General features: G+C 46.2%; 1 protein-coding gene across 1 annotated transcript in view; it reads left to right on the forward strand.

The window, feature by feature from the left end:
- The first annotated feature begins 18,540 nt into the window (after positions 1–18,540).
- Abcc4 (ATP binding cassette subfamily C member 4) overlaps positions 18,541–26,381 on the forward strand; it is a 224,754-nt gene continuing 216,913 nt past the window's right edge. The window contains exon 1 of the mRNA XM_059273212.1: positions 18,541–18,649. Coding sequence (XP_059129195.1) covers positions 18,576–18,649 — 74 coding nt within the window. The 5' untranslated portion in view covers positions 18,541–18,575. The remainder of the gene's footprint in view (positions 18,650–26,381) is intronic.

Raw genomic sequence — 26,381 nt, forward strand, 5'->3', positions numbered from 1 at the left:
CTAATGAGGATTAGTATTTCTCCTAAGTTTTATTCCAGCATTAATAATGTGCTTGTAGTGATTTATTTAAAATTAAAAAAACAATGCGTGTGTGTGGGTGTTTTGCCTGCATGCATGTCTTTGTATCATGTGCGTTCCTGACGCCTGTGGGGGTCAGAAGAGGACACCAGATCCTGGAGTTACAGGTAAGTGAGCCTCCGTTTGAGTGCTGGGAATTGAACCTGGGTCCTCTGGACCCAGCAAGTGCTCCAGGTCCTGTGGCGTTGGAATAACAGGCAGTTGTGAGCCACCTGATGTGGGTTCTGGGAACTAAACTCACCTCATCCCCAAGAGCAGCAAGCCTGCTTAACTACCGAGCCATTTCTAGCCCCACTTTTCCTTTTAAGGCTGAGTAATGTTCCACTGTAGTAGTTACATGCTGCATTTTGTGTGTCCACTCGAGAAGTTACACTCTTTCTTTTATTTTTTCTTCAGATCTCTCTCTCTCTCTCTCTCTCTCTCTCTCTCTCTCTCTCTCTCTCTCTCTCTCTCTCATACACACACACACACATGCATGCACACACACACACTCTCTCTCTCTCTCTCTCTCACACACACACACACACACACACACACACACACACACACACACACCTCTATGGGGTTGATTGAGGTCTGGGAATAAAACCTGAGATTATTTAGTCCCTTCTTGTGCAAATGTCTGTTATTAATTTTGTTTTTGTAAGGCAGCAGATTGAACCAACAAGAGCAATTCTCATTCTGCTTTAAGTCCTGAGGAATAATTAACATTTCATATGTAAACAGGAGAGAAGAAAGGCTTCCAATATTCAGTCAGCATGTACTGCAGATGGGTAGAAAAATTAGGACCACTGCTCTCAAAGTGTCTAGAAAAATCTAATTCTGACGCAAAATTTACTTTACCTACATATATAACTTGCCAGTTTCAGTCTTAAGATGTGCTTCAGTTTTTTTTTAAGTTTTATATATTCATTCATCTATTCATATGTGTGTGGCACGCATGGGTGTGTTATATGTCTGTGCACATGTATGTGGTGCATTCATCTGTTCATATGTGTATACGTGAAGGTCAGAGGTCAACTTTGGTTATGGTTCTCTATCTCTCTCCATCTTTTTGAGACAGGGTCTCTCACTGAATCTGGAGCTCATGGTTTTGGCTCAGGGCTGGCCAGACCCTGCTGGTCCAGGGTCCCTCCATCCCCATCCTCACTCAGCATTGGGGTTACAGATCCTTTCTACCCAGCCTGACTTCCTTCACCTGGGGACCAGAACTCAGGTCTTCATGTTAGCACGCAGACTCTTTACTCACTGGGCCATCTCTCTAGCACCGAATGAGCTTTAAAATTGCACTTTTCAGAGTCTGAACTTTTTTCTTTCCTTTAAAATGGCATCTCTGGCTGTTGGACAAGGCGACTTCTCTGCTGCTCTGGTAGCAATGTCTACACCCAGGGGTTTAAAGGGCCACAGCTTTCCTGCCAGCCATTCCACCGACTTGGCTCTGGGGAGCCTGTGTCAACTTCCTCTGAGGCAGCCCTCGGCTCCTGCCCTCCATCTCTTTGTTCATGCCCAGCCTTGTGGTGTACGATTATATCAGAGGCAGCAGAATTGTTGACTCACTGACTATAATCCCTGATTTTCATCTGGTAACACTAAAATATGTGGGAAGAGAAGGGAGGCAGGTGAGAAACTGAGATGTTATAACAATCAAGGACTTTGGCCAAATCTTGTTTGTCCCCCACCACACACACACACAGGAGAGTTTATGTCACTTGCTCTGAACTTTATTAATAGTGCACAGCAGCATGTGATCCCAAGTACTATCGGGAGAAATTGGTGAGATGGAAAAAGAACAGCTCCCCCTCAATGGAGGGTAAATATTATGAAAGAAAACATAATTACTTGGGGGCCAACAAGACGGCTCATTGAGTAAAGGCGCACGCCTCCAAACCTGGAGGTCTGAGCTGGAACCCTGGGACCCACACGGTGGAAAGAAAGAACTGACTCCTACAAGTTGTCCTCTGACCTCTACGTCACTATGTGGTGATAGTGTGTCCCCCAATATATTGTGTACCCTAATAAACTTATCTGGGGTCAGAGGACAGAACAGCCACTAGATAGACATAGAGGCCAGAAAATGGTGGCACACACACGCCTTTAATCCTAGCACTCTGGAGGCAGAGATCCATCCGGATCTCTGTGAGTTCAAGGCCACACTGGGAACAGCCAGGCATGGTGACACACGCCTTTAATCCCAGGAAGTGATGGCAGGAAGCAGAAAGGTATATAAGGCATGAGAACCAGGAACCAGAGCCTGGTTAAGCTTTTAGGCTTTTGAGCGGCAGTTCAGCTGAGACCCATTTGGAAGAGGACTCAGAGGCTTCCAGTCTAAGGAAACAGGATCAGCTGAGGAACTGGCGAGGTGAGGTAGCTGTGGCTTGTTCTGTTTCTCTGATCTTCCAGCATTCACCCCAATACCTGGCTCCGGGTTTGTTTTTATTAATAAGACCCTTTGAGATTCGTGCTACATCACCACTGTATGCACACATATGTGCTTGTATGTTCTCACCCACACCAAATAAACAAGGGTAATGTGTGTGCTTGTATGCTCTCACCCACACCAAATAAACAAGGGTAATAAAAATCATGTTTTGGCAAATGATTAGTGTGTATGACATAACATTTGGCTTGAAATATGATTCTAACCTGAATTTACTTCTTTGGTAACTTGATTTTTTTTTTAACATGTCTCTGGTGAATACTGGTACTTCACTTTCTATGTATTGCTGGGATAACTAACTTTAGTGATGGTTTAAGCAATTTTTGTGTTTTGAAGATAGACTTCCGAGATTCACAGTTTTGAGATACTGTCTCATGAAGTTCAGAACAGCATACAACAGCTGAGGATCACTGTAAACTTCTGCCTGTCCTGAGTGACGGGGCTACAGTATGTCCACCATGCTGGGTTTATATGGTGCTAAGGATAAATTGTAGGGCTTCATTCATGCTCAGTAAGCACTCTTCCAACTGAGCCATATCCTCAGCCTGTGGCTTGTTCATTTCTATATTACAATAATTACAATACTTCCTTTAAAAAACTTACTTATTGCTGAGCAGAGGTGGTTTATGCCTTTAATTCCAGCACTCAGGAGGCAGAGACAGGTGGATCTCTGTGGGTTCAAGGCCAGCCTGGTCTACAGAACAAGTTCCAGGACAGCCAGGAATACACAGAGAAACCCTGTCTCAAAAAACCAAAAGCAAATCAAACCAAACCAAACCAAACCAAACCAAGCCAAACCAAGACTTATCTTTTTTCTTGGAAAGTCAGTTTGGAAAACTTGGAAGGATTTATATTAGCTTTGAGTTTTAATTGCCTATAACCTCAGGGTGCTCTGTTAAAGTTCTGGAGCATTTGTCCCACTTTAATTTTATGCACTCTGGAACATAATTGGCTCAATGGCTTCACTTCATTACATGAATATTTTTGTATCTCTATGGTTTGGTACTTGAAACCAAACCTAAAGACAAGAATCTGAATGCTAAGATGGGCATGTGGGGTATACCTGTAGACCCAGCTGCTGGAAGACTGGGGCAGAAGGGTGGTTTGAGATTGGGAGTTCTAGGTCAGCCTTGGCAGGACAGTGATGCTCCTGTCTCAAAAACAAGCAGGCAGAGCAGCTGTGGACCAGTGGTAAAGCAGAAGGGCCTTGGTTCGGTCCTGAGCACTGGGGTGGGCCTGGGGTATTTGATTATAATTTACCTAGAAGGGGATCCCCGAGACACAGGGAAGAGGAGGTGTGGACCGGTATGCTTGCTGTCCGTCCCCGGACACAGGGAAGAGGAGGTGCGGACCAGTATGCTCCCTGTCTTCCCCGGACACAGGGAAGAGGAGGTGTGGACCGGTATGCTCGCTGTCCATCCCCGGACACAGGGAAGAGGAGGTGCGGACCGGTACGCTCGCTGTCCATCCCCAGACACAGGGAAGAGGAGGTGTGGACCGGTATGCTCGCTGTCTTCCCCGGACACAGGGAAGAGGAGGTGTGGAACAGTACGCTGGCTGTCTTCCCACCCCGCTGCACTCTTTTCTTGCTTCATTTTCCTCCTTGCCCTTTGTGCTGGAAGCTCTCTGCTCCACACTGGCTCCAGTCCCACCTCTGAGCAGCCTTCTCTAGGTGCTCACAAACAGTGATTATCGTGTATGACTTTTCACCTTGATATCATTAAAATTCCTAAAGTGAGAAGATTGGCTCAAAGGATGAGTCCTCTAGTAAATTCTGCTAAATTGTTTACAGAAAAGACACTTGGACTAATTTTCTAGGTCATTGTGAAAGTAATGGGTTTCACAGTGACATTGAAAAGTCTATTTTACTACTTTCTTAAAAACTTACTTTTATTTTGGGTGTGTGTTTTGCTCAAATGTGTATATGGGTACAACGTGAATTCTTGGTAGAGGCAGAGGTCAGAAGAGGCTGTTGGACACCCTGGAACTGAAGTTTCAGACAGCTGTAAGGCATGTGGGTGCTGGGAATCAACACTGGAACTGGAGTTTCAGACAGTTGTAGGGCACATGGGTGCTGGGAATCAACACTGTGTCCTCTGGAAGAGCAGCCAGTACTTTAACCACGGAGCCACCGCGTCAGCTTCTGAAAAGCCTGTTTGAATTAGTACTTTTTGGGCAGAGCATTACAGTATTCACTATACTTGGCCTCCACTGGCATCATATACTTAAAAAACCAACTTTGTTGATTGGATAGCTAGGTGCACTTACACATTTGTAATTCCTTTATTACTTGTATTATTTCGCTCTGATTTCCTGTTTACTCATTTGCCACCATCAGACTGAGCCTTCCAAAAGCAGGGACTGTATCTGTTCATGTTTATCCTCTTCCGAGGACACCTTCATTACTTATTAGCAGTAATGTAAATATTATCATTCCAATATTGTCATATTTTAAGGGTAACCAAATAACTGGACCAAACTATGTTTTGTGTGCTTCTTTTCCATGCACTAAGTCAGTGTCTCTTTGTAGGGTCTAGTGGACCGTGTATAATAGCGACTTGATATGGATAACACAGTTTTGAAATCTAAGGATTATTTCACATGAGTTAAAGAGCATTCAAGGTTGTTTGCATTGTCACATGACCTTCATTCATTCTTCTGGAGTGTGAAATGAGTGGTGTCAGAGGTCATCCACTGGTCTATTAAAATATAAAATGAGCCAAGCCTGAGCTGGAGAGATGACTTAGTGGTTAAGAGCATTGGTTGCTCTTCCAAAGGACCAGGGTTCAACACCCAGCACCCATCTGGTGGTTCACAACCATCTGTAACTCAAGCTCCAATGGATCTGATGCCTTCTTCTGACCTCCATGGGCACTGCATGCATGTGGTGCACACATATACATGCAGACAAAATGATCCAAACCTGTAATTTCAAATTTTGGTAAGATATTTAAAAAAATAAATGTGCATAAATATTGTCATTTAAACCTATAGTCAGTGTAAAAAAACATTAGTGAGACATTAAAAACATTCTCTACTGGGGCCCTCTGCATATATGTGACAGTTGTGTAGCTTGGTCTATCTATGAGAGTCCTTGCAAGGGGACCAGGGGCCATCCCTGGTGCTTTGGCTGCTCTTGAGTACCTATTCCTCATGTGGAGTTACCTTGCCAAGCCTGAATAAGGGAGAGGTGCTTGGTCTTAAGGCAGCTTGATAAGCCATGCTTTGCTGATGCCCATGGGAGGCCTGCCCCTTTCTGAGCAGATACAGAGGAGGAGTGGATTTGGGGGGAGGGGAGCTGTGGTTGGGATATAAAATAAAAAAAATTTAGAAAACAAAGATTTGCTTGGCATTATGTATGTTATCTTACATATACTAGAAATTAAAATTGTCTATACAAACTATAGAATCTTTTAAGTAAGATATGATCTATTTACAATGAAACTTTTAGATAACACTTAAAATACTTTTGAAAATTAATAGGTTTTTTGCAGTTATAATGGTGGGATAATTTAAGCACAGTCTGAACAAAACAGCAAAATATCACGTTGAAAAATATATTTGTATATGCATAAAATTATTAAAAAGAAATTCATCAAAAATTCTTTATTGGTTTAAAATCATCTCATATTTAATAATTACAGTACATCTATGTTGGGACAAGCTATATTTCATGTCTTTAAAATCCTTATGTGGGGTGGGAGAAATAGCTCAGCAGGTAAAGGCAGTTGACAATCAGAGTGTAATTCTGGAGACCACATTGTTTTAGGGTTTCTATTGCTGTGAAGAGACACCATGACCATGGCAACTCTTATAAAGGAAAACATTTAATTGCGTGGCTTACAGTTTCAGAGGCTTAGTCCGTTATCGTCATGGTGGGACATGGCAGCATGCAGGCAGACACAGTGCTGGAGCTGCGAGTCCTTCATCTTTATTAGCAGGCAACAGGAAGTGAACTGAGGTACTAGGCATGGCTTGAGCATATATGAGACTTCAAAGCCTGTCTCTACAGTGACACACTTCCTCCAACAAAACCACACTTCCCAACAGTGCCTCTCCCTTTGGGGGCCATTTTGCTTCAAACCACACAAGTTGTCCTCTAGCCTGTACCTGTGCTGTTGATGCATGCATGTACTTGCATTATGAGTACATGTGCACACACACATGCACAATAAATAAACTTCATAAAATATTTTAAATCCTATATGGATAGTGCTGCCATATTGAACAGCCCAGGGGTTTATGGTATCAGGATTTTAATAGATGTAGGAAATGTATGTTCCAGAAATTAGAAGGATGTTTTCAGCAGGTATCTTAGTTTGGCTTTCCATGATAGCAGACCCTGAGACAAAGACTGAAATACAAGTAGTTACTTTGGAGGTGATCCTGTTATTGACAGTGGGGCAATAGTCCAACAAAAGTTCCACACTGTCATCTGTAGCAGCCTGTGTTGTTGACTGCATCATGAAAAATAATTTCTGCATGAGTCAGTTTGCAGCAGAAAATTTATTAAGAAAAGATGGATTTAACCATGGGTCTTATGAAAGAAAAGTGCACAGGGAAAGGTATATACACCAAGAGCATGGGTGTGGGCTTCTCACAGAGTCACGCCTAAGTGTCTTTGTAGCAGCCACATCTATGCTTTTGATAGCTTCTGAAGTTACATCTCAAAGGCTTGCTAGAGACATTCTGCATACACACACTTTTTTTTTTTTTGGAAAATGAGATCATCGGATGGTTCTTGACGTGCATACAATGGATTATAGTTGATAAGGAAAAACCGTAGGTCATGAGGGCCACACAAGGGATTAGGACACTTTTTATTTTATTTTTATTATTTATTTTTTTATTTATTTATTTTTTACTGTGAATAAAGTTCAACCTTTTGGTATTGTGACACAACCTTGACAGGATGAAAAATAAATAAATAGATGAAAGGGGGAGGACATGGGTCCCTTTTATTTATTTTATTATCTTGGCATGATCAGACACCAGACGGCCTGGGAATTGAACCAGATGGCGCCAGATAATGGGATTAATCCACAGAGTCTATTTAATGATCAGAGGAATTTATTTGGGGGTAAACTCACAACCATGGGAGATTTATCATAGGGTCCGGGAAAGCTGAACAGCTTGGTCCAAGATCTCAGCATCCAAAACCACAAGGTAGCCAAGACAGAGAGCATACGTACCTCCTAAGTCTTAAGGGTCCCTGGTGGCCCTGCCCCAAGGGCAGGTACCTCAAGGTCATAGGCAGGTGTAACAGCTACAGCTGCCTCTCTAAGGGCAGTGCTTCAGGGCACGGCTCAGACAGCCACCCACTACACAGCCTTGTCATCTACAGAGCTTACTCTTGAGAATCACAGTCAAGTTACCCAAAAAAACTGAAAGAAAAAGAACACTTAAGATGCTTTAAGAAAGTTTACTAATTTGCATTGGGTCATGTATTATTTTCTTGTGACTGTGACAACATACCTGTCAAAGCAACTTAAAGAGAGGGAGAGTTGATCTTGGCTCACAGTTCCGTCATAGCAGGGAAGTCGTGGTGGCAGGAAGCCCAGATGGCCAGCCACTTATATCCACAGTCAGGAAGCAGAGAGCCATGAAGGCATGGAATGGTACCAACCACAGAGAGGGTGGGCTTTCCCACCTCGGTTAACTCAATCTAGCAAGTCTCTCACCAAATGCTCAGATGTTTATTCCCAGTCTTTCTAAATGCTGTGAAGCTGTAGACAATTGAGCTTAGCCATCACAGGCTGCGTTCAGTTATCGTTGTATAGATTGGACATGACTGTTTATAGTCTTGCTTGATAGACTCCTAGAAAATGAAACTTTCCAGCTAGAAAGGTGTAAGGCTATTGTCTTTGTCAGTGTTCTACTGCTGTGAAAAGACATCATGACCATGACAACTCTTATAAAGAAAGACCATTTAATTGGAGTGACATATTCTCAGAGGTTTAGTCCATTAGCAGCATGGTACAACATGGAAGCGTGCAGGCAGACATGGAGCTGGAGAAGGTCCTTCAGCTTGACCCAAAGGCAACAGGAAGTGTCCTGGGAGACTGGGTGTGGCTTGAGTACATATGAGACCTTAAAGCCTGGTCCACGGTGACACACTTCCTCCAACAAAACCACACCTCCTAATGATGCCACTCCTTATGAGCTTATGGATGCCAATTACATTCAAACTATCACAGTAACTCTTATAAAGGAAAGCATTTGATTGGAACTTACTGTTTCAGAGGCTTAGTCCGTTATCCTCTTGATGGGGAGCATGGTGGCACAATGGCAGGCATGGTAGCTGAGAATTCTACACCTGGATCCACAGGCTGCAGGAACAGGAGGACACTGGGACTGGCTTGCCCACTCCCAGTGACACACTTCCTCTAACAAAGCCACACTTCCTAATTCTTCAAATAGTCCCTGGTGGTCAACCATTCAAATCTATAAGCCTATTGGGGTCATTGTTTTTCAAACCACCACAGCCATATTTGAAGGTGTATACATTTAGGTAATAGGCATAGTTCATTGCTATTTTAACATTCTTATTTGAAACATCTCTACACATAAGAAATATGCCTTGGGGGCTGGAGAGATGGCTCATCAGTTAAGAACATGGCCACTCTTCCAGAGACCAGAGTTCAATTCCCAGCACCCACATAACAGCTCACAACTGTCTGCAACTCCAGTTCCAGGGGACCTGACACCCTCACACAGACAGACATGCAGGCAAAATGCTAATGCACATACAATAAAAATAAATTTAAAAAATGTCTTGATACAGGCAACTTCCACAGCAAGCTTTGTTAATTGTGGTGTAACACTTGAATCTCAGCTGTTGAGAGGCTCCTTCCCTTTTCATGCCCCCTTAACTTTCCCTTTCTTTTTATATGGCCTTAATCCCATGAAATACTAGCAGGGAGTAGGGAAGTGAGACAGAGAAAAGAAAAACCCAATAAAGGGGTGGGGGTAGTGGTGAGCAGCAGGACAACAGGAACACTGGCCAACAGAATATTCCAAAGGAGAGGCAGAGAATCTGGGGTATTCATGTATACCTTTCCAGTCCATACTAGCCACAGGCTGAGGTGTTTTGACTGACATGTGGGCCCCCAGCCAGAAAAGCACCTTAAGCAAAGAGACACTAATGGGCAATGCCCTGCTTCAACTGCTGACCAGTACAGAGACAAAACGGTTTGAAAGTGACACTTTCTGCTACAGTAGGTCACACGCTCTATGAAGAGTGCCCATTACTTTCTAAGACTCTAGAGCCCTGATGCTGCCAAGACTCCTCCATGCCACTCATCTTACACATTTATCTGCCTTATCATGATGGGAGTGTTTTAACAGCAGAGTACTATTCCATTGTGTAAACGTACCATATTTTCACTATCCACTTATCTGTTGATGGACATCTATTTTTTTCCCCATTTCTGGCTAATATGAATAAAGCAGCAATGATCATGGATGAGCAAGTGTCTGAAGTATGATGTAGAGTCCTTTAGTATATGCCCAAGAGTGGTGTGGTGGTTTGAAAGAAAATGGCCCCAAAGGGCGTGGCACTATTAGGAGGTGTGGTCTTGTTGAAGTAAGTGTTGGAGGAAGTGTGTCACTGTGGGGGCAGGCTTTGAGGTCTCTTTTGCTTAAGCTTCATTCAGTGTAACACTCAGTCTACTTCCTGTTGCCTGCAAGATGCAGGACTCTCAGCTACTTCTCCAGCACTGTGTCTGCCTGCACATTGCCATGTCCCACCATGATGATAGTGGACTGAACCCCTGAACTAACTGTAAGACACCCCAATTAAATGTTTTCCTTTGTAAGAGTTTCCACGGTCATATTGTCTCTTCACAGCAATAGAAACCCTAAGTAAGACAAGTGGTATAGCTGGATCTTGAGGTAGATCTATTCTCTGCCTCCTGAGGAACCTCTACACTGATTTCCATAGTCACTCTACAAGTTTGTACACCCACTAGCAATTGATGAGTGTTCCCCTTGCTCCAGATCCTCACCAGCATGAGCTGTTGAATGTTTTATTGATATTGGCCTTCTGACTGAAGATGAAATCTCAAAGCAGTTTAAATGTGCATTTCCCTGATCCCTCTGCCTTAATTCTTACATAAGCAAGGTTAACCCTAAGTCATCTGATACCAGCTTGCCAATGATTTCTCATTGCTCTCCCTGCCCCTGTTATAAAGAAAGTAACTCAAAGGGCCATCCATTTTTGCTGCTGTTGTTCCGTTTCTCTTTCTTTCTGTCCTCTGTCTATAAAACCAAACTTTTCTGTTGAGACCATGGGAACACTGACTCTCTTTTGTGGAAAAACAAAGCCACAGAAGATCTCTAAATTGTGACTTTGGCCTTTAACACTAGTAATTTATAATTTATAATTTATAGTCAAGGCACACATTTGCATCAGGGGTCTTCAGTCTGCTTGGAAGTAAGTCATTAACACAAGAGGGAAGCTTTCCCTTCATAGCTCTTCATATTACAAAGGCCTGATCATTGGTGGGCCACTCACTCCCTATGGTTCAGGTTCTTGAGTGGGACATTTGAGGGGCACTCTTGATTATTCTTCTCTCCTTTCACACTCCATCTACCTGAGGAGTATAGAAGGAGAAGTCAGGGATCTCTATTCTTCTTTTCTCAATGTCTGCAGAGGCTTACCCTAGGCTATACTCTGCCCATTCTTTCTTTTGGGAGGCCTTCGCTGGTGGCCAGATGGCTGCAGTTTATTTTACGAATCAAATACCATTAAGATCCCCATCCTGAGGACAGATCAGGAGTGAGCTAGCTGAGCTCTATGTCTCCCTCCCAGTCAGTTCTGCATTCAGGCAGGAGGAAGAGATGTTTATTGTTGACATTTCTAAACATCCCGTCAAGGTAAGCTCATTATCAGTGCAGGCCACAGCAAGTGGTGGGCTGTATAACGATGAGAGCTGTTAAGCAGAAAGTAGAAATTTGAAGGAGACCTTCATGTTTTCCACTATCATTTATTATGTGTTATGATGATAACTGTACTTTAGAGAGGGATTCATGACTTTGAATCTCAAACATCTACATAAATAATCACAAGTGCTAGTGCATGATAGCATCTGTGTTTTGTTTCTAAAATTTTGATTTATTAAAGATATCCAGATTTATCAATTAATGTGCCTTGCTAAGCTGTTTATTCCTTCTTGGATGACACCATGTATTTCCGGTTACTGAAACCAGGGGCTTTGGAATCATCATGGATACCTCCTTCTTTTTGCTCTGCTTTTCAGAACATTTGTTTATCAGGTATTTAATGAGCACTTACTAACTGCTAATGACACAGTCCTGCGATGCCCAGAAATGACTCTTGTTGACCGTCCTCCTACTGGCTCCAGCCCAGCCTCTTATGTACTTTTCCCTTCTGTTGCCTCTTTACACTGTCATTCTCTTTCTCTTAAATCCATATTTCACACCTACGTCAATTTCCTCTTTCAAAAATATGGAAACTTTTCATGGTTACTTTCATTGAAAGAATACAGTGGGTGAATCAGATGTTCAAAGTCATCTTTGGTTACACATGAAGCCCTGCTCCATAGTGAGGCTGGCCAGGACTATGTGAGACCTATCTCAACACCGCCCCCCCCCCCCACCAGGCCCCTAAGAAAACAGAAACCCCAAACAAAGGACTTTTCCTTGGGGCTGGAGATGGAGATCAGTGGGTGGAGTGCTGGTCGACCACGCAAGAAGCTATGAGCTTGATCCCCCGCGCTGCCTAAAACCAGATGTGGTGTGCACACCTGTAGTTCCAGCAACTGGAAGACAGAGACAGGTGCATCAGACGTTCAAAGCCATCTTCAGATACATAATGAGGTCAAGGCTGGCCTGGGATATGTGAAACCTTGTTATAAATTAAATAAAACAATTTTAAAAAGAGAATGAAACTAGTTAGAGTTGCCCACAGAGCCTATAAGCCAACACCAATAACTGGCTTTCAAGCACCCGTCCCTAACAGACAGGGCAGGGACTCGCTGTGACATCTTTAGTCTCGTTTGTCAGGCTTTCTCTGGCCCCTGGTACCATGAGCATCTGGTGACATTCTGACTTTTCAAGCTCTTCACTGATTCTTCCCTACCACTCCCGTTAGCCCCTCTGTGTAGAAACCCATCTTTATTAGTGTTCTCCAGCATTTATCATCATTATTATTATTATTTATTATTACTATTATTTGGTGCTTGGAATGGAAGCCATGGCCCTCTACCTCCTAGGCAATAGCTCTGCCACTGAGCTGTGCCCAGGCCTGACGTTCCTTTAGTACACACATCCTGTGATGGCTGTTGGGCACACAGAACTCTTGACCTGTCAACTCTTGACTGCATATTAGGGTTGCCTGGAGTACTTATTAAAAAAACTTCCTGGGCTGTCGAGATGCTCAGTGGGTAAATATACCTGTTGCCAAGATTGACACCCTGAGATTGAGCCCCAGGACTCACATGGTGGAAGGAGAGAACGGACTCTGTTAAGCAGCTGTGGCTTCCACTTATGCACGGTGGTACATGTACAACTAACACACACAGACACACACATGCATGCGACAGACACATGCACATTAAATAAAAATACCAATTAAAAACAAACAAAAAAAACGAATGCACAGAATCTACCCAGAAATGAGTCAGAATTTCTACACTCTGACCAACTTGAAGGCAGAAATGTGTTTGCTAACCTATGTTTTCAGAGGACATGTATTAAGTGCAAAATATATATGTAGCCATAAGTTTCTCTGGTCCTGCCTGGCCCCGCAGTCCTGCAGCTGCTTATAAAATAATTACACAGAGCATTAATATTAATTGCAAATTATATAGCCTATGGCTCAGGCTTCTTGCTAGCTAGCTCTTATAAACTTAACTCAACCCATTTATTTCTATTAATCTATGTATCACCACATGTTCCATGGCTTTACCTGTGTCCCATTACATGTTGCTCCTTGAACGGGTTGGCGTCTTCCCCCACTCTCTTTTCTTCTCTTACTGTCTCTCTTGGATTTTCCCACCTGGCTCCATCCTGCCCTGCCATAGGCCAATGCAGCTTTATTTATTGGCCAATGGGAGCAACACATATTCATAGCATACAGAAAGATATCCCACAGCATATATACCTGTAATTTACTGAACCTTGAACTTTAAGGGCTATAATTCATGAATTATATGATCTTCAATTTACTTTTTGTGGTCTTGGAGGTCAAACTTTGAGCCCTGTACATGCTTGACATGCTTTCTCTCACTGAGTTTTATTTCCAGTCACTTTCACTTTTATTTTGAGGCGGGGTCTAGCCTAGTTGCCCAGGCTAGACTTGGACTGACTGTGTAGCTCAAGTAGGCCTGAACTTGTGACTCTCCTGCCTCAGCCGCTTGAGTAGCTGGGATCACCTTGCCACCAGGCTATTATTTGGATCTGTGTCCCCCAAGACCCTCATGTTAATTAGCACCATCCGACTGGGAGAGAAGGTGGTTATTTGCCTTTGAAGGGGATACTGGGACACCCCTTCCTACTTTGCCTCCAGGGGGCTGAGTTGATAGTCTTCCTTAACCTCTCACTGGGACCATCATGATGTTCTGTGACATCACACACCGAAGCAACTGGGACAAGTGACCCTGGACTTAAATGTCAGACTTTTCAAGCTGATGTTCTCATTCCCCCATCCCCTAAACACACAATGGGCATCTTAGTATGCTTCCCCCCTCTGTTCTTGCATTGCACAGTATTTTGAACAACTCTGTAAAATTTGTATTTTATTAATTGTGTTTCTGTAGTGGGATGTGCATGTGTGCCAGCGTATATGTGTGGAAGTCAGAAGACAACTTGTGGGAATCAGTTCTCTCCTTCCACCATGTGGGGCTAGGGATTAAATTCAGGTTGTCAGACTTGGTGGCAAGTGCCTTTACTCTCTAAGCCATCTTGGTAGCCCAAGCTTGGTGTATGTGTGTGTGATACACAGCACACACACACATACACTTAAATATATATATATGTATTTTAAAAATTTTTACTTTCTGTATACGACTGTTTTGCCTGTATGTATGTATGTATATATGTACACCATGTCCAAGCTTGGTGCCAGCAGAGATCGAAAGAGAGTGTTGGGTTCCCCTGGAACTGGAGTTAAGGATGTTTGTGAGCCAACATGTGGGTTCTGGGAATTGAACCCTCGTTCTCTAACTAGCATTGAACCACTGAACCATCTCTCCAGCCCTCCAAGCATGCTACTTCTAACATGTTCACTCATGCCGTTAACACCCATAAATGATCTCTTCTTTGTTTATGAAGTGCCAAGTAATACTTCCTTCTACGGCTACACCACATTGGATTTGCCCTCCGTGGACATGTGTCCTCTTCCCTCTTTTCTGAATAACGCTGTTCTGCTACTCCGGTGCCAGCTCTCATGTGGACATGCACTTTCACTTCTCTTGGCTGTATCCCTGGCAGGGAAGTGCTGAGTCACACATGATTCTTTGACTTCTGGAAGAACTGCCCGCCTGCCTGCTGCACTCCACCAGTGCGTTCCAACTCCCTGTCAGTGACGCTGGGTGCTCCAGTTTCCTCCTCTCTGACACTTGTTATTGTTTGTCTTTTTAGTCACAATACTGGATTCTTTCAAGCAAAGAACTGCAAACAGAGGCCTTTCTTCCACCTTTGCTAGCCTTTGGTCTAATTGTAAAGTACAAAGAAAGCATTCACTAAATGAAAACACACACTCTCTCTCTACACACCCACCTCCCCCACCCCACACATATTATATATACATACATGTCGTGTGTGTGTGTGTGTGTGTGTGTGTGTGTGTGTGTGTGTGTGTGACTGAGGATTCAACCCCGGGCCTCCTGCTCAGCAAGCATTGTACCAAGAACTACACCCCACCCCCAGTATTTGCAGAACAAATGAAAACAATTCCTTTAACTTGTGCATTGTCTTCAGAACGCACTGAGGAGGTTAGACTCACAGGAACCCGAGGGAGAAAGAGTGGGGATTCCAGACTCCTTAAAGACCTGAGGAGAGTAATCGCGAGCAAAGCTTGCTATTAAGGAAGAGCTGAAAACCTTGTTCTCCTAAGCCCCCCTCTTTACTCTGCAATACTGGTTCTCAGTATTTCTGCTAAGTGCCACATGAGTGAGTGTTCAGAAAAGAATGTTAAGAAGTTTCAGAATCGCTTAGTTAAAAAACGAAAAGCCAGAAACTCAGTGGAAGCTGAAGGGACCATGGGCTTTGGCCGTTTGGACCTGCTAACTGTACTCGGGGACAGTCACCAGTCCCAGGGGACGCAGCAGGCACAGGCCAGTCACTGGGCTTCTAACTTTAGCAAACACACTCTCTGGCTTTGAAGTAGAACTGGCAGATGAACAAACACACCGGGCTAGAAAACGTAGGGCGTTTCAAAGAGCATCAGAAATGAGGCGAGCCCTGTCGACTTTGGCTTAGACACACGCCTCACCTGAGACACCTAGGACTGTGGAAGGGGAGGCTGTGGGATGGGAGGCCAGTGAAGGGTCGGCTTTGCATTCCGACTGAAATACTTCCGTTTTTGCAATGGGAAGTCGGAAAACACGCCTGGAATGCCTAATGTACTGTATAATAAACTTCACACAGTTTGAAATGATCAACATTTTGCTGCTTTATAAACCTGACTTTTATTCTTTCTTTCTTTTTTTTTTTCAAAGACAGATATAGCTGTGATGTTCAGGTTGGTCCTGAAGTCCTTAGTTCAGGATATCCGTCCTTCCTGAGTAGCTGAGACATTATCTCTATCTAGTTTGTGTGTGCGCATCTGTGTACAAGCTTGTTGTTACTCAAGTGCCATCTACTTTCTATTTTTTTCTTTGAAACAGGGTCTCTAACTGCACTGAACTTAGGAAGTAGGGTAGGCTGGGTGGCCAGGAGCCTCAGGGACCCACTTGTCTTGGCCTTGCCTGTGCTAGGAAATGATGTCACCATGCCTAGCTTTGGGTGAGAGGAAGAAGTTGGTACTTGTGCTTGTAAGACAAGCATTTTACAAACTGGGATGTGTCCCAGCCTCAAAAACTCCTTTATAACTAGACACAATGGACATGTCTGTGAGTCGAGCACCTGGAAGGTGAATGAAGGAAGATTAGGAGTTCAAGGTCATCCCTGGTTATAAACGGAGTTACAAGGCTAACATGGGATACATGAGAACCTATGTCAATTCTTCTGTCTCTCAAATAGTCTCTCCATGTATCCAATCAGATCAAGAATGGCCTCGATATCCCATTGATCTTGAACTTCAGCTCCCCTTGCCTCAGACTCCTGAGGGTCGCTGCCTGGCTTATTACTTTTGCCTTTATTTACTTATTTTTGTTTTTTGAGACAGGGCCTCTAATGTAGGCCGGGCTGGCCAGGAACTCTCTAGTCCGTCAAAGATGACCTTTAATTGTTGATCCTTTCTCTACCTTCAAAGTGATGGAATTAAAGGCGTGGACCACCACATATGGCTTGACTTCTAAATAAATGCTTATTTATATGAAGACTGCAAAAAATTGTTAATAAGGCCATTTAAATAAGCACATATGGGAAATGACCAAAGAAAGTTGAGTAGGTTACTTTTCAACTGGACATAACCTAGAGTCACCAGGAAAGTGGGAAACTTCAACAGAAGAACTGCCCAGCCACTGTGAGAGACATCTCATTCCGCATGGGAAGGCCCGGCCCACTGCAGGCCTGAGTCAGCACACAGCAGTTCTTCGGGGTTGCCGGGAGCTGGAGCCAGGTGGGATTGTTACCTGCCAGCGTGAGCCTGATATAAACCCTCTCCTCCCTAAGCTGTTTCTGGCCAGAGTGTTTTCTCACAGCAAAGGGAAGGGTGAAGTCACGAATTCGTAACTGCTCATCTTTCTTTATCCCGTGCTGAAGTGAACGGAACGGTGGAGGCAGTTAAAAAGGCCCGGAACAGAACCCAGGGCTGGCCAACAGGAGTCCAAAGGCTGGGAACCAGGTCTTACTGTCTGCTTTCTGACCCTCCCTGAACCAGTTCGAGTACAGATTAGATTTCATCATCACCCACCTTAAGATCTCAGAGGAGTTGGATCTTTTGAGTCTGACTTTACTCCGTAAAATAGGAATAACCATCTCAAAAGGGCACTATACAAATTAAAAGTGGAGTAGCTATACAGAAAGGCACACCAAGGTGTCCTGTGATAGCCGTTCCCTTCGCCACTGTTCCTCTGCTAGCCTCTCAGGGCTTTGGTGACAGACACGCGGACAGGCGGTGTATTATCCTATCTCTCTTACCCAATCTAAGAGGGTAGCCGACTGCTCAGAGATCCGCCAGGCCAAGAAATACAGGAAAGGACAAGAAGCCCGCCCGAAACGGCAACATTGATTCATCTCTTCAGATCCTTGCGTTCTAATCCCGTGTGGCCCGGCTGTTTCCACCGCTTTCGGGTCTGCAAAGGGAATCTGTTAAACCTTGCTGTTGTTCCGGGTCAGACTCTTTGGCCTGCAGGTCGGAGAACCACCCACAGCGCCCTATTCGGTCCTGATGGAGGCAGCATGCCAGGGGAGGGCAGCCAAAGACGGGCAGCTTTCGCCCGATCTCCAGAAGCCCTTCGCCCGGGGGCGTTCCTGAGCGCGGGGGCGGGCACAGCCGGCACCGCCCCCGCCCCCATCAGGGTGGTGCTCGGGCGCCGATCTTAAAACTTCGGCAAAGTTTGCTGCGGGTCCCGAGCACGTGCAGCTTCCTCGCGTTCCCCCGGCCGCCGCCCGTCACCTGCGCGCACTCTCCGCCGCTCCCTACCCGCCTTCCCCCTGCGCTCGCACGCGACGCGCAGCTCCCGGGCTCCAGGAGGCGGCGGCGGCGGCGGCGGCGGCGGCGGCGGCGAGGCGTAGCGGGCGCCCCGAGGATCCCCGGGAGGCGGGGTCAGGGCGGGCCGGCGCTCGGTTCCCGGAAGCTGCTGCCTGCGAGGCACCCGCCGAGCGGACCGGCGCGCCGGCCCGAGCTCCAGCATCCTCACCCGGGAGCGCCTCCCGGAGCCGCGCACACCGCCACCGCCGTCCCCGCCAGGCCGCGCGTACCCCGGGCGAGATGCTGCCGGTACACACCGAGGTGAAACCCAACCCGCTGCAGGACGCCAACCTCTGCTCGCGCCTGTTCTTTTGGTGAGTGCCCTGCCTGGGCCCGCCTCGCTGTCCGTGAGATGCTCCGCGCCGGTCCGAGGCGGTCGGAGGATGCGTTCCCTGCACGGCCGCGCACTCCGGGCTCCCCGTCGCGCGTGCGCCGCGCCGCGCCGCCCGCGGCCCCCGCCGGCACCCCACGCCTGCGCCGCTCCACGCCGGAGGAGCACGCGGGGCCCGGTGGCAGGCACAGGTGGCTCCCGTCCGCAAGCGCGGGGATCAGTGGGAGGTGCAGAGTCGCCGTCCTGTCTTGGAAGACAGACCCCGCGTGCCTCCCACCTTCACCGGTCCAGATACCAGGCGCGCCCAAACTGCACCTTTTTCTTTTCTCTGTAAACTAAGCAGCTGGGAACAGCTGGTCTTATCTAATCGCCGCTGAAGCGGGAGTGCTGGAGCAGCGCCACGCTCTAGTGTCCCCACCGCCTTCTGAAGCACCTCCCCAGACATCTTTCTGTCAGCTCCATCAGTTGCCACTGTGGGTGCTTGTGTGTGTCGTTTGCCATGAAGTTTAATAAGCGATAGGACCGTATCTGTCTTTCTGGCCCTCAGTGTGTGTCCTGGTACCTAAGGACAGCTGATCTCGTGTGGGTAAAATATTAATTTATTATCGTGTCTTCTTTACTATTGAATGGGGACACTGCTCCTGAACAAGGGCTGCAGGACGTTTCCCTCTTGACTGACACGCAGCCATAGTGGAGTATGTGTTGCCCTGTTAGAGGGACTTTTCACTTCTGCCTTCCATGACTGATGACTGCATCGCTCTTGGAGGAGTTTTTTAAGCCTGTGTGTGTGTGTGTGTGGGGGGGGGGGCGTCTTACCAAGATCTCTAGTCTTTAGAGACAGGATCCATGCCTAAAACCACTGATGGGTTCCCTGATCTGGCCCCAGCCTCGCCCCTCTTATTGTAGCGAAGAGGCGTAGGTAAGTGACATTCCTAAGTAGTTTTCCATCTCGCAGTCTGGGCTGGCTAGTACTCACGCTTGGCTAACTAGTGTAGTTTTCGTTTCTCGACCTCTGCCATTTCATCTTTCTCACATTCTAATGTTACTTTTTTAAAATGGGAAAACCTAGGGAATTTCAAATTGCTTACTATTAATTAAATTTCAAATTAAATTTCTAAAAATTTACTATTGTTTTAATTTCATAGATAGTGTGTGCAGGATCTGATATTGGACATTTGGTAGAGAGGAGCAGGCAGGAAGAAGGAATATGGGTGGGGTTAATATAAAAAATAAAAAAACCTCAAAGCAGGTGGACTGTCTTGGCCTCCTGAGCTTTTGGCAGGACACAGAACTCTTTTTGTTTTTGTTTTTCAAGACAGGGTTTCTCCATGTCGCCTTGGCTGTCCTGGAACTCGCTCTGTAGACAAGGCTGGCCTCATCTATAGAGCCAGAGATCTGCCTGCCTCTGCCTCCCGAGTGCTGGGATTAAAGGCGTTCGGCACCACCGCCCGGCTAGGACATGGAAGCCTTGATGACCTTTCTGTGTGTGGACTTTCAAAATGTAGGTGAAGGGAGAGCTGGGTGTGAGTGGCACATACCTGTGGGAGGCTAAGAAGGGAAGAGGACTTGAGCCTGAGGAGTTGACACCAGCTTAGACAATGTGGCCGTCTTTTGTTGTTTGCTTGTTTGAGACAGTCTCTCTCATAGCCCAGGCTGGTCTTGAAGTCCTTGAATTCACAGCAGTCCTCCTTACTGCCGCAGTCCCGAGTGCTGGGAATATAGGTGTGAGCCACCATGTCTGTCAAAAGAATGTAAGTAGTAGCTGAGTGTGGTATCACACACCTTTAAACCTTTAATCCCAGCACTCGGTAGGCAGAGGCAGGTGGAGTTCCAGGACAGGAACAATCTCCCATTGCTGGCTTGGGTGGGCACTCCTATCCATTTTCTAGTTGGGGAGAAATGAGCTGTCAACTCTAGTTTACACCCGTGAAGACACTCAACTGAGATATTTTAATTAACCTATCCAGGAAGACACAGTGTCCAGCAGGACGCAGATCTGGGCAGTCTGGCTCCCAGGAGCTGCTGTCCTGTGCTGCTTTTCTTGGAGGTTGGTTCTCCCAGGCATGGAGGAGGAGGTTTCATTTGCTCCTGTGCTTACAGGTGGAGTTTCTCAAGGGATATTCTTACAGTTCCTGTCGTGGAAGATGATGCATGTGGAACATCTACCGTCTTGTTATATGGCACCTGCTCTCAAAGTTAGGCAGTCAGAAGGACAGCATCAGTACCACCTGGGAGCTTATTAGAAAGATGCAGGGTCTCCAGTATCCCTACAGACTGGCTCAGAAAAATCCGAAGCAATGGGGGTACATGCTACATTCATGTGTCTTCCACGAGGGGTCCAGGTGATGCTGATGAAGGCTGCAGATGGCCCCCTGCACTAAGGCTCTCCTCCTGCTCTTTCCCATTCCAGTGTGATGCTCTGCAGGAGGGCCATGACTTGGTGAAGTCTCCTGTGACAGTGATGGCATCTGTGTGCCTACTTACCGAGTGCATCCTCTCTCAGTCTCTAGGTTCGTGGTCCCTTCTGCAGCTGCCTTGCTGCAGGTGGGAAGTCAGAAGGTGGCTCCTGCAGTTGCCCGCCTTGTAGAGCAGACCTGGTTTTTCACCTCCTGGTGGACTGTTTGCTCTTCCTCCCACACTTCGTCTGCTTCCTAAACTCCTGAGTGGGTAGCTGCCCAGCCAGATTATAACAGCCGGTACAATATGCTTTCCTAGGATTTTGGCGATCTGTAACACAGTTTGGTTTTATGCCATACACTGTTAGGACTATTGAAAATGGTTGTGGATTTCAAGGGATGATTGTTTTCTACTGAAGAGACTGAAGACAGTGGAAACACTGGGATGGAATAAGGGTGGTAGTTTCTATCAGTCTGACACACCTGCTGATATTTTAGTGTGTCTTGCACACATTTGTTTCAAGGCACACATTTGCAGGACCACATCCACACTAAGTAAAGCTGTAAACTCTGCTACAGGCCCTTTAGTTTTTATGGTGGACTTTCAGGCCTGGTATTTCTGACTGTAATTTATAGTTTTTCACTGCTGTTGAGCACAGTGTACCCAGTGATCGATTATGCTGCATGTGTCTGTGGCTGTATATTTTGGTGTCCCCACTTCCCCTTTCCCAGGCTGCTGGTGCTGGGGTTGGAGTCAGGATTATGCAGGTTAAACACACACTCACCACGGACCACACCTCCAGCCCCATCAGAACATCTTTTTACCTCCCAGGCTTACCTGGATTGCCTGTGCATAGTTCTTAGCTAGTGTGTTGTTTCATTTCTGACAACAAAGGCAGCCAGACTTTCTTCATGCAGTTGATATAACATAGGCACCAGTTTTTTCAAAACAGCACATATCCCCATCACCGTTTATTGAGTAGTGCGTCCTACCTGTCATTAGAAATCCGTGGTAGAACTTATGAAATGCTGTGTCCATCAGGGTGTGGGATGGTCCAGACTCTTCCAGGGTTGCCCTGTTTCCCTGCTGCCCCCTGGTGTTGTCACCAGCATCCAGCAAGGCCGGTGGGTGTACTCTGTATTCCTAGGCCAGGGCTCCTACCCAGGTCTTGGGTTGTGGCCACAGATCCAAGGTTAACAGTGGAGGAGCTTTCCCAGGGTGCCATTGTTGAGGGACTCCAGGGGACAGATGCATTTGGCTCCAGAGAGTAGTTATGTCCTCGTCCTTCTCCTGTGGCTAATTGTGTCTCTGTTGATGGAATGTCATCTTGCAAAGCCCATGCTCTTGTAGAAAACTGCCGTGGGTGATGGGACAGACTTTCTGGGGACTCGGCTTAGAAAAAGCTCATGACGTGAAGAGGGTAGAAGTGCACATGGCTTAGAGAGGTTGGCTGTGTGTTGCCCCCACCTCTGCCATCAGTGGGCAGCAATTCTGAGTATTTATTTATTAATTTTATTTCGTGAGACTGGGTGTCACTTTTTTAGCCCAAGCTACTGGTAGGGAATGCTTATACCTTACTGCCCTGAGTGCTGGGATTATAGGTGTGAACCATGCCCAGCTTAGCAGTGTTTAATTTTAAACTGTGGCATTTGGTACCATTTTTTGAGTACTTTTTAAATGTATAATACACACACACACACACACACACACACACACACACACACACACGAACACCCCCCCCACGAACACATACACACACACATGAACATTCCCCCCACACTAACACACATACACATACATGAACACCTCCCTATACCCACATGAACTCACACACACAAACCCATACACACACCTGCCACAGCAAGTGTGTGCAGGTAAGAAGACAACTCTTTACCGTGTGGGTCTTGGGGATGAACCTCACTCAGGTCGTCAGGCTTGGTGGCCAGTGCCTGTCCCTGCTGAGCCGTCTGTGGCCTAGCTGGCAATAGGCAGAGTGCCCGGTTTGTAGTGGGAACCGAGAAGAACTCCTGCCCTCCAGAGCAGGAAGGAAAGTTTCAGGCTTATTTAAAGATTAATCCTTTAAGAACCTCCCTATGATGTAAAATCTGGGGAGTGTGGAAAGCAGAAGTCAGCAGGGCCGTGGCTGGATGTGCAGATGGTAAAAGTTACATTCATCTGCCTCAGTAATGGCCTCTGACATGCTTTTAAAAGTAGAGGTTATGGGTCTCTTACGGAGTCCTCAGAACTCTGGCCCTAGTGAGTTGGTGGCCTAGTGCCTGTCCCTGCTGAACCCAAGCCTAGTGGGTGGGCTTTGGGGAATCTGTTTTGAGGGCTGCTAGTTCCAGTATCCTCAGACCACCCTGAGAGGCGTGGGTCAGAGGGGTCCACTGAGCTTTCACATGAGTGATCACTAATACCTGTATATTGTGTTCCATTTTACATGTTACCTCAAGAAATTCAATCCTCAGTCTCTGAGGCAGACAGTATCACAGTTCTCTAGGGGAGATGTTGAGGTCCAAAGGGGTTGTGCAACTTCTCAGGAACCTTGTAGCTTGGAAGTCTCTGTGTTGAAGCCGAGACGCTATCTGGATCATCAGAATGTGTTGTGGGTGTGCCCATCAAGCCAGAAGTTCTCAGCATCTGTCTGCCTGCTGGGCTCCAACAGGCGGGTAACATGTGGGCCGACTGAACGAGCGTGTGTGCTGACCTTATCATTATTGTTAGTGAGTGGATATAGTTTTTACATGTGTGTGCACCTACAGTATGTTTCCTCCTCTGCTGGCTAGTTTTCTGTTAACTGGACACATGCCGAAGTCATCTGAGAGGAGGAAACCCCAATGAAGAAAATGCCTCTATAAGATCAAGCTGCAGACAAGTCTGTAGGGCATTTTCTTAATGTGTGATCAATGGGGGAGGGCCCAGCCCATGGTGGGTGGTGCCACCCCTGGGCTGGTGGTCCTGGGTTCTATAAGAAAGCAGGCTGAGCAAGCCAGTAAGCAGCACCCCTCTGTGGCTTCTGCATCAGCTCTTGCCTGTCACGGTGTTTTGTCACAGCAATGGTGACCCTAACTGGGACACCTCCCTTCCATTTGCTGGGTTGACTTGCCACTTGGTTGTCAACATCGTTATCTACCTAGTTGTTATGACGTAAACTCTCCACTCATCCTTTCTAAACCTTACACCCTGGCATCGGATTCTAGTGTTTGACTTTAAAATGCCTATGGAATCATTCATTCATTCATTCATTCATTCACCCACTCACCAGATGCCCACCGAATGCAGGTGTTTGGGAGCCTCAGGGTGGCTGTGGCTTTTTCCTTTTTCCTTCCAGGGGAAGGAAATTTACCCTCAAACAAATTCCTGCTCTTCTGCCTCCCATTACTCTCAAGAGCAAACTAGGCTAGAATTCACACTCAGTTCTGTGACTCCAGACGGGGTTGTGACCCAAGTTAAGCTGTGGCTTAGAGCAGGTGCTTCCAGACGCTTTCTGAAAGTGGGTAGACGGTGCCTCTTCAAGGCTTGGCTGCCACGCAGTCCCTTTTGCAGTGATGGACTCACATAATTTTACAGCTCATGGTTTTATTTGATCATTGAGCTGGGAGGTCTGGTGTCAGATATATCGCAGGACCTGACAGGAAGAGGTTCCAGGGTGTTTGGCCTAAACAAAAGACACGATGGAGATACTATTAAGTGAGGTGGGGAAGCCTGCAGAGGAACCCTCGGAGCAGCGTTAGCAGGTAAGCCCGCTGGCCTCTCAGTGTGTGGGGTTTGTCCTCATGTAACCTGTCTATTTTCGTTCATGCTATCCATATCAGAGTTGAGCAGGTCGTGGCTGCCATTCAGTTTTTAGTTTGAGCACTAGAAAGGAATAGGTCTTGAGAACATCCTCCACGGTGTGGCTGAGACACTTGCCTACACTGCATGGGAGATTACATTTTCCACAAGTGTCTGGGAGAGATCACATCACCTGTCCCAGAGGAGTCCGGCCGGAGGCATTGGTCTCCCGGGTGGTCATTCCCAGGAGGAGAGCGCCTAGTGTGTTGGCAGGACTTACTTTATACAAGGGAAGGCTGGCTGTTGGTGCTGGGTTTCATGAATATATTCTTAAATTGCCTTCTTCAGTTGCCTATGTATGGAAATTATTTCTTCTTATTTAGGTTTTTGAGACAAGCTGGCCTCAAACTTGCCATGTAGTCAAGGCTTGCCTTGAGCTTCTGAGCCTTCTACCTCTACCTCCCAAGTTGTGGGATTACAAATGTCTACCTCTGTGCCCAACGGATGGAAATGATTTCTCGGAAGCTTACCAGCCTGTTTTGATTAAGTTTCCTTTTCTCTTTTGATGGCGATGGGATTAAGTGAAGGGTTTCACACATGCTAAGGACACACTCTGTCACAGACCTCCAGCTCCAGCCCTGGTTAACTTCTTTGTAGGTGACACTCCAAAGCAACTTCTCAGGCTTCACTGTGGCTGAACTACCTGAGTAGCCAAAATCAACAGACAAAAGAAAACTGAATGAAAACCCAGTGCCGGCCCATCCCTAGGGCAGTTTGAATCCCAGTTTTAGGAAGTATCATCTGGGCATAAATAACTTTAAAAGGTCCTCAAGCGCCACTGATTGCAACTTCCCCAAAGTCTATGCACTTCTCTGACCCACCCTCATGTGCATTCCCTTCCAGGTCTCTCTCAAGGTCTTGCTGACCTCAAAGTGTGAGGACTGTGGCTGCCCTGGATCTTAGTCAGCCCTGTGGTGCTCAGCAGGTGTCACTGGGGATCTTGGGTATAGTGGGTTATTTGATCCTTGTAGGAACAGCTCTGCCCTCACAGTGAGGGAACAGGCTGGAGACACCAGGGAGCACACTCTTTTTCAGGTGGGCATGGTGAAGCTGGGGGGTTGAGGCAGGTACTACTGACCCTTGGTGCATTTGATTCTGTGTCCGCGATCATTCCCTCTACCTGTGCAGCTGTTTCTGTTGGATGCCTTCAGTAAGTGGAGCTAGAGACTCGGGGAGGGAGGAACTCAGTGGAGAGGAAATGTAAAATTGTATGAATTCCACTCTTAGGTAAAATGAGTATAAAACTGCTCATCTAATACATTGCTTTAATCTGTAGGTCTTTATTGATGTGTCTTGTTGGTCAGGACATGACCGAGACCCGGCTGACCATATCTGTTAGTGTCACCTCTGAAAGGCCCCTTCGCCAGCCACACAGCATGCACTGCGCTCACAAGAGAGCATACCATGCATTCTTCCTGTTTTATCTTTATTTTTTAGAGACTTGTTTTTATTACTTTTGATTTTGTGTATTTATATGTTTCTGT

Source organism: Peromyscus eremicus, chromosome 9, assembly GCF_949786415.1.
Source record: "Peromyscus eremicus chromosome 9, PerEre_H2_v1, whole genome shotgun sequence".
Classification (NCBI taxonomy): domain Eukaryota; kingdom Metazoa; phylum Chordata; class Mammalia; order Rodentia; family Cricetidae; genus Peromyscus; species Peromyscus eremicus.